The 12,210-nt window shown below is 44.8% G+C and overlaps 1 protein-coding gene across 2 annotated transcripts in view; it reads right to left on the reverse strand.

Annotated features, from left to right (window-relative positions):
- CHD2 (chromodomain helicase DNA binding protein 2) overlaps positions 1–12,210 on the reverse strand; it is a 44,828-nt gene that overhangs the window by 24,903 nt on the left and 7,715 nt on the right. The window contains exons 2-11 of one of the 2 annotated variants that reach the window (XM_071814003.1): positions 11,372–11,486; positions 6,480–6,541; positions 5,014–5,136; positions 4,536–4,685; positions 3,492–3,625; positions 2,625–2,850; positions 1,807–1,907; positions 1,275–1,319; positions 940–1,115; positions 136–260 (exon numbers count right to left, since the gene is read on the reverse strand). In XM_071814003.1, coding sequence (XP_071670104.1) covers positions 136–260; positions 940–1,115; positions 1,275–1,319; positions 1,807–1,907; positions 2,625–2,850; positions 3,492–3,625; positions 4,536–4,685; positions 5,014–5,136; positions 6,480–6,541; positions 11,372–11,486 — 1,257 coding nt within the window. The remainder of the gene's footprint in view (positions 1–135; positions 261–939; positions 1,116–1,274; positions 1,320–1,806; positions 1,908–2,624; positions 2,851–3,491; positions 3,626–4,535; positions 4,686–5,013; positions 5,137–6,479; positions 6,542–11,371; positions 11,487–12,210) is intronic. The other variant, XM_065847065.2, reaches the window with a different exon arrangement.

Consider the following 12,210-nt stretch of genomic DNA (forward strand, 5'->3'; position numbering starts at 1 on the left):
ACAAAGGAACTGGGCATGACAATATTTGAAGTCCTTCAAGCTGCAGAAACAGGACAGGTAGAGGCCTCATTTGAAAACAAGAGGGCCACATCCTACTGGGCTAAAAATCAGGAGACAAAATGAATCTGTACGTACTTGCACCACGAGTGAGCGAGCCAGTTGAGGCCCTCCAGCTGGTAATCCCGCAGCTCCAGGTTCTCACTGCCAATGTAAGAAGGTTGCTTCTTCAAGGTAACAAACCTCGGTCTCTGCTTTAATACCTGTAAAAAGAAGATGCTGTTAGCCCAATGAAGAAAAATACGAAGTAAGGTTAAAAATTCAACAATGAACATATATCTGTTCATTGGTTTAAGTCCATCCATATTTTCCTAGCCAGTGCTCATGTCTGCAGTTCAGAGAGCCACCCCACAGTGTCGTGTTTTGCCTGCTGTCCTCTGGTTCTGATGACCAGGGTTGTGAATCCCCCCAGGAATGCTGCCAGTTGTACATAATGCACACTAGATGGAACAAGCTCCACCTTCATTTTTCTCCACTTGTTTTTTCACCCATTATCTCTGTCCCTTTCCTCTATTACATCAGTGTCTTGCAGGTTTCCTCTTTTCCCAGGTGTGCTGTTTTTTCATCCAACTGATATTAGAACTTTGCATTTCTGCTGCAGCACCTTCTAAGGAGGAAGCATTTTGCAAGGATTAATTAAGCCTCCCACTCCCCAGGGAGAAATAACATTCTCACAGTGCACAGAGTAAATGAGAACAAAAGGGGTTCACACCTCTGCATAAAGTACATTACAAGTACAGCAAACAACCATCCAAACACTGGTGGGAGGATGGGAAAACGTTCTCTGACATTTATCCCGACAAAACTTCACATTCCCACTTTTTTGTGTCATCACCCAGCCTGAAGAAGCCCAGTAGTTTGAGAGAAGAGAAGCAAAGAAACCTTGCAGTCCCGGGTAGGAATCGTTTTGGAGTTGTTACGGTTGTTGAAGCTGTCAATGCAGTGCTGAAATTTCTTGCTTATCAGAGCCTCATCTTCCCAGCTGCACTCAGCATAGGGCAGCCCCATCCATTTACACAGGTACTCGGGGTCATTCGAGGATGTTTTGCGACTGTTTGCTGCAAAATATGCAAAAAAGCCCAAACCTCAGCAACTGTGGTTCTGTGGCTGAACCACGAGCGTGGCTCACAAAGGGAGTTTGAACCACCTGTACAACCACAAGACAGGTCTTGGCTGGTAGGAAAAGCTTAAGAGGGACCAAAAAAATGCTCCTTTACCTGGGAAATCTGAATGTCCTGTCGCAGACTTGCTGGTCTTCATGGCTGTGTTTGGAGAGAGAAGGGAGGAAGGTTTTGGAGGGCTGGCAGCCAGCAGAGGGAGCAGCGCAGCAGGGCTGTCCCTGACACTCACTTTCGTAGGAATTGCACAAAAATAGGTTAAACAGCTCTCCAAGCCAATTCCCCAAGCAGCACCTCTGACTGACATCATCGTAATACTACTGAAGCGCTCAGCTAGTCTTGTTTTTATTTTTAATAAATAATCATGAAAATCTAAGCCCTGAGCTGCCTTGCAGCCCAACCACATCCTCAAGCACTTCATGGAAAGTGGTCCTCGCAACAGCCAGGCCTGCACTGCTGCTTTGGATGCAAACACCTTGCATCCAAAGGGCTGAAGTCAAAGAACTTCAGCAGCAGCAATTCCAACATCCCCTTGGAAACCAGTGTATCATCCCATACTCCAGGCAAGGACAGTGATCAATTTGTATTATGTATTGCTTGTAAACAGAAATCCATAAACGTATTCACTTACCAATTACTCTCTCCACTATTTGATACTGTTTGTTCAGCTCTGAAGCGAGCTCTTGTTGGCAGTTGAAATATTCTACATCTTCAGGTGATACCTTGCCCAGCCTAGATGCAAAAAAATCCAAAACAAAAAAAACACTGTAATGCTTCTGTCACAACACTCATGAAGGCCACACATGGAAATTCTACTTTCCTATATGTTTCTGTCATTCAGACAAGTCATCGAAGCAGACTACTGCTTATATGACATGTTTCTTAAAGCTTCCTATAATTATCAATCACTACTGAGAAGCAAATGTCATAAATGTTGATACTGTCTCCCTGTCAAATGACGCCTTGTTCTGCTGCAAGAACCAGCCTCCAAACCAGAATCGGAGACGGAAGCTGCTACTCCAAACTTATCACTTTGGAAATACACCATAGCTCCCTTATAGTTCCTGGGGAGGTCAGACATAAATTGATGCAAAATCCTGCACAGACAACCCATATTTAACCCAGGTTAATAAGGCTGCAAGCTCTCATGTCACCTCCTGTGCCAGGTGAATCTGTGCACCATTTATTTGCTGTCAGCTACCCCAATTCTTAAGCCTGCAAGTGGTAATATTGTGGATTTCATGCCTCTTCCTCCACAGACATAATTTCTATGAGGGGCGATGTTCATCAGTGGGCAAAGAGAGACGTGAGTGTTGTGCACTGAAAACAGTCGCTTTGGATGAAATATGCTTTGCAAGAAGAAATCAAATGTTTTCAGTCACCACTCTGCAAACCTCTGCCTAAAAAAGAATCGCTGAAGGCCAAATCACTGGCTGAAGTAAGGCGTACCATTGCTTGATCTCCTCCTCCTTTTTCTTGAAGTTTTCCAGCTTTTTGAGGCCCTTCACTTTCTGCTGCTGCAGGGATTCCTCGCTCTCCCATGTGCTGTGGATGTACGACCAGCCTTTCCATTTGATCAGGTACTGAACTTCTCCCTCATCCTTTTCAGGATCAAAGTCGGCGCTGGGGTTGCCATTGGCTTCAGTCGCATACACGGTGGTGGAAGCACCAGTGGCTGCAAAAGAAATCAGGCTGCAGTCAGTACCTTTGTTATCAAGCACTGGACATGAATTGCATTAGAGCAGAAAGCTATTTTTCTAATAGATCTTTTGTGACAGCACAAGAATATCCTATGGATTCTGCAGCCCAATAAGGCAGAGACACAACAGTTTTCCATATCACAGAATCTTTTAAAATCTCTCATAAATGCTTTTTCTTTAAGTATAATTCAAAGGTCTCTTGAGAATGTTGACAGCTATTCAGTTTTACAAAAACACTTTTGTAAGGCTATGAGAACAAAACATCAGTTTTATTTTCATTATGGCTTTTGTCAATGGAGCTACAAAAACTGACTCTACTGGAAGATCTATCTTACATTTCAAAAAAGAGAAAAGCAAGAATTGCAGAACAATGACTACGTCTTTAAAGTACATGCATACTAAATGAAAGCTGCCAAACACATAAACTTCACATTTTAGGTTTTTCAATGCTAGATTTTACAAAAGGTGCTAGAAGACATAAATAAGAGGCAGAGACAAAAGGGTGAAGAGCAATGAAACAACCCTTGGCCCCACTTTGAAGTTGCAGAAACTCAAGAGAAGCTGTGAGTGCACATGACTGGCATCAGAAACAAAGGCTTTTTCCAGAACTACGCACCTCCTTTTTTCCCAAGTCTGATGTCCAGGACTTTCTCAATAGTTTCACTGTTGTCTTGCTGTTCATCAGCTCCTTCTCCAGTCATCTCTATTAGGTCATCAGAATCCGTCTCAAAATCATCATCTTCTTTGTAACTGAACGAGATCAAAACCAAATCGGTAAAAAGCCCTTGACTCTACCCAATCCAGGAACACACAGGATGGTGTGCACTGGAGCAAGCCTTCTCCAGCATTTATCCTGAAGTTCTGTGCATGTTCGGCACATGCATTTGTTAAGTTAGGCATTCAGAATTTTTCCCTGAGACACTCAGATAGTTACACTTCAGACTAACACTTTGTCTTGTCCATATAGTTTTTTTCTGACCACGGCTGACAACATATTCTTCATAAGGAGGTGGAACAATCCCCGCAGCAGAAGCGACACCATCACCAACAAAGAAAGTCTCCTCTGTCAAGTTAAAGATTATTTTATGTTCAACAGCAGAAGCTGCAAAGCACCAAAAGGCTGCATGGGTGCCTACATTGCACTAGGAAATACACTTCTCATCTTTGATGAACATTTAACCACCAAAAATTATTCTTTGGGGGGCTCTTTGCAAGTCCCTTATTAGGACTGCCAGAAGGTGAGAAGGTACCTTGGGGAACGGATAATGCTTTATCTCCACCATGTCCCAATGTTCTGTCTCAATGCATCACCTATAAGCCACTCTCAGACAACTGGTCCAATCTAGCACAGCTGCTCCCTCTTACTCCTTTATGTATTTTTTGTAATTCTTAATCTTATTGAAGAGTGCTTTAGGAACATTACGCAAACTTCCTCATGTTTCTCTAGGAGTGACTAGTAAATATTCCCTCCTCAAAACAAGGTAAAGAGAACTCAAATGTTTGAAGCGTGAACCTCTTAAAAAACCCACATCTCAGCCAACAGGGATCTTCAGGGCAGAGGAGAATCTCTCTGCAGGATCACACAGGGAGTCAGGTCCTCCAGTGTCTCCCTCTTCCCCAGCCAGCTCCCATCATCAAGCAACACCCCAATTCTTGATACCTGACATTTTTGGCTGCTCTTCGTCGAGTTTGTCTCTTAGGGGTCTCATCGTCTTCATCATCATCATCATCTTCAGTTGAGTCCGGTTTCTTTCTCTTCTTCCCACGCTGGGTTTTGTGAGGCTTTTTAACATTGGTTTTTGCCACTGTTCTAAAATCAGAATTAATAGAAAGCCATAGTACAGCATGTTTTACATAAACATCAATTTTATTAAGTATTTAAGAAACCATAAATCTTAAATATTAGACTCTTAGGGATTTAGTCAGCTCTAACTATCATAGAAACCACTGTATCACTCACCGGAGCATGAAATGTGTAGACAAGAGAGTAACTAGTTCCTAGGTTTACTAGGTTGTAAACAGGTATAATATTGCAGAAAAAAACATTCTTCAGCAACAAATAGAGATCATCTCCCCACCCAGCACAGGCAGAAAGAACATATGCAGAAAAGGGACAGACTGAAGCAACCACTCCTTACCTCCTTTGGGCAGGTCTTCTTGCTTTAACTTTCTTCGCTTCAGGCTCACTGTCTCCACTAGTGCCTTGCTCCCCTCCATCTTCATCCTCTTCTTCACCAGAGACCTCTCTCTTCCATTTATTTCTATGGTCAGAAACGTAGGTCATGAAGGGCAATCATATTTCAACACAAATACTTGGCTAAATAGACATCCAAGTCATCTATGTTAATACTAGCAAGCTACAAATATGAGAAAAAGTTCAAAACTGCACTCTTGGTTGTTCAGTGCAATGCAGGGGGGATTTTATGGTGTGATTCTCTGCTTTTAGCAAGACACCTCAGTCACCTGGGTTTTAGTTCATGTATATCTTGAGCAGCAGTGGCTCTTAACACATACTACAACAGTTCTTGTGGCAGAGCTGTACTTCTTACAACCGGGTGGGCAAGTGCTTCAATTTATTTCTTTTTCATGTCCATTTCTGCATTTCTGAAATGAGCTGGAAAAAATCTTAAGAGAAGTGCTCGCTTGCACTTACAGAGCACGAGCCACAACATGCACAGCTACACGAGCTCCCTGGAGCCCAGAAAATGGAGCAAGAAGTCTCCTGTCATCTAAATTCAGGCAATTAAAGTTGCCAAGTGTGAAGCCAAATCATGCTGTACCATTAGTGGAAGGAGGCAGGTTCTCTGCGGGCAATTCGGAGCAAAGCTGCGGCTGTTAAATGCACTTTGAAGGAGCTTTTCCCCTCTCCAAGGAGAGGATGGATTATTCCCCTTGCCCATGAGATGTCTGTACTACCACAGTCCTCCCTGAGCTTTATTACCTCCCGTCCTGTTCTGCACCGGTGGGTACAACTGAACGAAACATTAAAAGACATGAAACAGGAGAAAAGGAGCTGGATCAGCTGGCTGTATTTCAAGTTTTCTCCATCCGGCAGCTTGTAGTTCCCTCCAGTGTATGGAAAAACTAAAAGGTAGTTATTTGGTGGAAAAAGGTAGTAAAATATGACTGTAAATGGACTCACTTATGGTGATCAGACATCCAAAACACCCTTTAGGGAAGGTCTTTTTTTTGTAGTTGAAGGTTATGAAAGAAAAAATATGATCATGCTTTGGTATTTTATGCTCTATCAATCAAAAAAGGGAGAGGAGCCGGAATTAAACTGTTTTAAGAATCTCTGAAGGAGAATAAGTAACCTGATGGAGAAGTGAAAGACTGACAACAGAAAGTGAACCTGATTTGTTCAGATTCTGTCACAGGCAAAGCGGGAAGATATAAACAAAATAAAAGCTTGGAAATTGCATTCATCTGTAGACCCATATTCACACTTCAATTTTAATAATCCGAAGTATTAGTAATGGAAATGTAAAATAATTTATTTTACAAGCTGTGTTGACAATGCCTATCAAACAATCCAGTACTACTGTTCTGAAAAATAAGACACAACAAAACACGTCCATTCACAACCCTTTCCCTAGAAACTTACGTTCTTTTCATTTGCTTCTGGCCTCTTCTTTTTGGGCTCTCATTTTCAGATTCACTACTTGCCTTCAATTGAAAAGAAAGAAAATCAGGTTGTAGGCTTCACTCTGGACTGTCTCCTCAAGGACGCAACTGAAAGGCATGCACGTGGTCTGCGCTGGAAGGATGCTTTGGTGGGATGGAGCTGCAAAAGAGCAGCCAGCTCCCCGGCTGCAGGGTTAATGCCGCTGTGCTCTCACCATAAGATACTATAAGTCTGCAGAAAGGCTGGAGAGATCTACTACAACATCTGTTCTGGAGCACTTAAGCTTGGGATGAAGATTGTGACCCACCTACCCCTCAGCATCAACCTCCAACCCCTGGGAGATGCCGTCTCAGCGGGGACAGTGGCCAGACAGACCTGCAGTGTGTCTGAGACCCCATGAATTACAAAACCATGGGGGGAATTTCACCCACCAAACCTCATATTGCCCAGTGTTGCAGGCAAAACGTACTCCAGAGGGCCCAAAAAGCCCAAATTCCCGCTGCTGCTGCCCCTGTCTGTGGTGCAAGGTGAGCATCGCTCCTGCCTGGTGCTCCAGAAAACAGCAGCGGGAATTTGGGCTTTTTGGGCAGCACTTCCAGGTCCTGCCGCAGTGCTACAGCTCAGCCTTTTTACAAAATTCTTAATTGGAAGTGCAGTGGGTGAATGTACATTTGTGAGTGTCCATACTTGCTATTTCAGCAGGAATCATGCAATATTTGGGGGCATTCAGGCTTGGTTTCTGTGACTGCAGAAACTTTCGCAGCCACACAAATGCATTATGATCTCTGCCTTCATTAGAGAGGCTTCCTGTAAGGCAGGAAATTCTTCTAAAAATAGAATATTCTCCTCACAAGAGCTTCGTTGCCTTCCTGAGTTGCTGAGGACCTGCCTGGCTCAGAGCCGTGCGCTGCTGCTTTCCTTCCCCCTTACCCCCCAGCCTCCACCAGTGAGGTCTCTTTGGCTAAATATATCTAGAGATATTCTAACCGCTTGATGTACTATTTTAAATGTGGGTGTCATTAACTCCTACAGACCAAGATAGCTAAAATATATATATATATATCTTTAGATGAGTTGTACACAAGCTCATTTTCAGAAAAACAGATTACCACACAAATAACACCCCTCAACCAACAGATGACTTCACCTTATACACTTGCCCCAGAAAACACAAATTGGCAGGGAGAAAACTGAAGAAACCAATGTGAGATTTCTAAAGGAGCATTAAAATGACAGAAGTAGCCTCCAAGGCTGCTTGATCTACACATTTACTGGTCATATTCCATTTCATACTGCCTTCTGCAGCAGGATTCAGCTTTGGCTCTAGGTGAAGTCTGTCCATCTCACACGTATCTTAGTTCGCATCTCCCGGTACACACACCACCCTACAGCTCACAAAGCTTACAGCCTAGAGCTGTTTACACAAGAACTTTGTGAAATGGTGTGAGCTGCAACATGAAGGCTCTGGAGAGCCTTGGCCCACCCCACCATTTTCTTTCTGCATCCTTTATTTCCACTTTCCAGCCTCCCTTCTACAAAGAGAAATCTAGTTCTCACCTGCATCAGTGTTTCCATTAAAATATACTGAAATACTGGATGCCGCGTTAGACCAAAAGCTTTGCTGAATTTCACTGACACAATAACACCTTTTGGCACCATATCTCACTACAAATGCACGTTCATCCACCTGTTTCACAGCCCTGCAACAAATCTCTGTCTCACAGACCAAGCATCCAGGAAGCAAGTGACTGGTGAACACCTTGGTGAGCCCTGCCTACCCTTGCGACATAAGCCAAGCCTCGCACAGATTTCGGTTTCGACATAGCAAAGCTTAGAAGTCCTCAGTTTTCTTTTTCTCTTTCAATCTCTTATCCAGTTTCTGAAGTGTGTTGCCCAATTTTGGAGTGTTTTTTGAGAGCTGCCCCTCAACACACACTTGCTTTTGCTGGGCTGTAGCAAACCACAAGTTAAGAAAGGTGGATTTTTCTTCTACTCTATGTCATAAAAGATCAGATTTGGAGTAAACCAAATAAAACTTCTGGCTCTTTGAAATGAACTCCACTATACCAAAATCCTGCTTTCCAAGTTCCTAGTGCCCATTCTCCTGATGCCTCTACTCTTCCCCTGCTGTCACTGTCTCTATAAAGCTGATACTAACAACTACTCTTTTCCTCATCTCTTTCAGCCTTGAAAAAAATCAACTTGTGACTGCAACTGAGCCACCTTCGGTTACATTTTTTCAAAGACACCATTGTCTTTTTTGGATGCGTGTCAAGCCCAGCTCTGTCTCCTCTGACACAGCCAGTCCCAGCCTGAGTCATCCGCCCGCCTTGTGCTCCCACATCCTCCCTAGTGCCGGGAAGCGCCGTGTCTGCGCCCACCAGGGACTCGGGTTCTCTGGCCCCCGCCTTCCACCCACCCCTGTTTTCCTCTCACCAGCTCCTCCTGGCATCCTGACCCTCAGCTGCCAGGCTCCAGCTCCGCTTTCTACCATTTAATGTATAAATAACATGTATGTATATAAATATGTATATACTTTAAGTGTAAGCACGTTTTAGCAACCTCTTAATTCCACTTAAATCCACATTTCAGGACCCAGCTGCAAAACTCTCCGCTGCACTGCTCAAATCAACCCCAGGGTGAGATTTGTGCTGAGACCCCATTATCAACACCAACCCACAGAGTCTGGCTGGTGGTAAATTCCTCGGCTGATGATAACCAGGGAGCTGGGAGCACGCCAGGCCCTGAGTGTGCCCCCAAGGTCCCATCCAGCCTGTCACCCACCCTCCTCAGGACGCAAAGCAGTCGAGCATTGCATGCAACTTCGATTTTAGTAACATCACCTCCCTGAATGGCACAAGGTAAGCTGAAAAAATTCATCTCCAGTCCCCACCAGGGTTTTTGCCAGCCCTGGATCCTCCTTCCCCGATCAAACACTATAAACATGTCCAACTTAATTCCTGCACCACTGTTTCCAACTGGACTGGGAATTGGCCTCTTATAACTCACTTTCCCCACCTCCAGCTGAAGGGATCTGACTTCCCTCTCCATGTCTCATCGAGTCTTCCCATCTAATTTATTCCTTCTCTCTCCCACGTGTTTTACTAGAATAATTGTACTCTTTTTGCTGTGGAACAATGCTGTGTGATGCTGTGTATGTAGCACCATGCAGCAGGTTTGAAATTCTGGTCCTACAGATTGCTCATGAGTGTCCTCACTCTGAGCCTGGGGCAGGAGACACAGACCCAAGGCCACTGGCACGGTTCAGGTGAGACTCCCAAGCTCATGCTGCCTATCAGGAGAGGTGAAGCCTTGCTTAAACAGAGGCAAAAAATACTTCAGCTGAAAGGCAAAGCGAGGATTTGCTCATTCCAGGCTTAACAGTGGCCAAGCTCTAGTGCTCCAGAAAAGCTGGAGAATCTCAGTTTGCCAGATTAGTTCACTATGTCCACTGAAGTTCTCTCTCCCAGTGACACCAGCAGCATTTGAACTTTCAGCAGTGACGGGAGGCAAGGCATTAAACAAAATGCAAATGAGCAGATTTTTTTCAATAATAAAACCAACTATATTTTGGGAACACCTCTGGTGCATGACTTGTGGTCTGTCTCACAGAAAGGATGCACCGTGTCATTTATTACTAACTCCGATCTCAAACCACCCTCTTTACAGCAAAAATATTGTATCTGTTTTGGGCACATTCATTTTTTGACAGCCCCATAACACTCTGAAAGGCACCTGGCTCTGCGTGTCTCACTTCCCTTGGCTGAAACCTGAAGCTGACTTATTAACTGCAAAGAAAACGCATGGGGTAAGTACTGTTTTCACTAAAATACTCACATGTGCTCTTATTCCTGGAGACACCTCTCGTCCTCCGAGCAGCTCTGTAGCCCTATGCAAAACCGCACTTTCGCTTCCTGATCTTTCAGCCCACACCTCAGTATCGATCACAAGTTGTCACTCTCCCTGACGGCAGCTCAGAGACCTGCACAAGGTGCCCGCTGACCCCTGGGCAGTTCCCAGAAGGTAATAATTTCCAACACAGAAATAGTCCGGCCCAAGCTGCTGGTCGCGGAGGACAGACCAGTGATTGAACAGTGCCCCAAAAACTAACCCCCCTCCACCTACACGTCATTTCCCCACAGCAGGGTGAGTCCTGAGGCAGCACATGGGGAGGTGCCATAGCTGACGCTGGTTCTGATCTCTGAGCCTGTCGCGCTGCCTGGGCGATGATGTTTGCTAATACCGCAGAGAAGCATTAGGGAAAAAGGCAATTAAAATCCCCTAGACACTGTGCTGGAAGTCCCAAGCAGCATCAAGTGACAAGAGCAGGTCACTGGCAATAGGACTAACCCTGTAAAGGCAAAAAGCAATCTGAAGAGGTGTCAAGCGCCTTGGGTTTCTGTCAGCTCCAGCAGCAGCAAGGAGTGCTCAGCACCATGCAGGCTCCAGCTACACTATTTCCTCTCTCTTAGCATTTAGGTCTTCCAAAAGCGAGACTTTCCATGTCTTCCTGCTCTCTGCGAGGCCCCAGCTCTGTGCTCCTGGCACGTCACACCCTCCATCGGACTCTGCTGCAGGTGGGAGTTGCCCTATGGGGACCAGTCAGCGTTGCTTTAGGGAGAGAGTGGGGAAGGGGGTAGTCCAATTTTGTTAATTTTGGTTTTCTTTTTCACAAAAGCGGCAGGGGGGTCATTTGAAGGATTTTTTTTTTTTTTTTACAATATTCTGTGGTATAGCAAAGTTTTCACATCTCAGATAAATTTTTTTTTAACTTTATAATACCTTAAGTAGTAGGAAATAAAGATATTGAAAAAGAAAACAACATTTGCAAAACCACGTAATATTGTAAAACAAAAAAAGGCGGGACTTACCTGAGCCCCTAACAGGACACTGGGGTCTGCAGTGGAGGGCTGTGTGGCATTGCCAGCACAGTGCACGCCGGGGCATCGCACAGAGAGGCGGCCAGCGAGCCTGGGCTTTGCCGAACTTGAAAAGGAAAACAAAAGCTAAGTCAATGATGTGCCCCAAGCCCCTTCCTAACCTGCTGCTCTGCGGGACATCCAGCACAGGAGTCTGGGAGCACAGGTGGTGGCACCAGGGGTGCCAAAAGCCTCAGTAACGCACCAGAGCAAGGAGCTGGAGACCCATGTTTGCTGCACGACTCAAACCTCTCGAGCATCCAAATGCACATTTCGGCAGTGAAACACAAATAGCACCACTGGGCTCCTGTTCTGCTGCAAACGTGGCTACTTATCTTCAGATTCCCAAATGCACGGTTTTGTACCTAGCCCTAAGCCCCAAGCTTTACTTTACTTAAGCCTCTCCCTGGTTTTCTTCTCCTCTGTAACTACTCAGCCCTCCTGAAGACCTGCAGATGAAAAGCTCTATACAGAAAGCCCGTTAGATGTAAACGAAGGCAGCAGCTAATTCCTACATCTTCAGAAGAACAAACGAACAATATTCTGAACAACTGGAATGTCTGTCTGCCAGGCTCTGACCACTGTCATCTCCAGATGAAGCAGAAAAGACTCCCTAATATCCAACCAAAGAGAAGTGATGGTTCATAAAGCTGAACACACACAAATGCATTTATCAGCATTCCAGGATGAGCAACAATGACTGTTTCGTTGTTGTGGTATTTCTGGGAAGTTTCCTTTATTCCTGGTTGGACTTGTCTTGTGTTTGGTTTTGGTTTGGGTTGTTTTTTTCT

Source organism: Patagioenas fasciata, chromosome 12 (genome assembly GCF_037038585.1).
Source record: "Patagioenas fasciata isolate bPatFas1 chromosome 12, bPatFas1.hap1, whole genome shotgun sequence".
NCBI classification, from domain to species: domain Eukaryota; kingdom Metazoa; phylum Chordata; class Aves; order Columbiformes; family Columbidae; genus Patagioenas; species Patagioenas fasciata.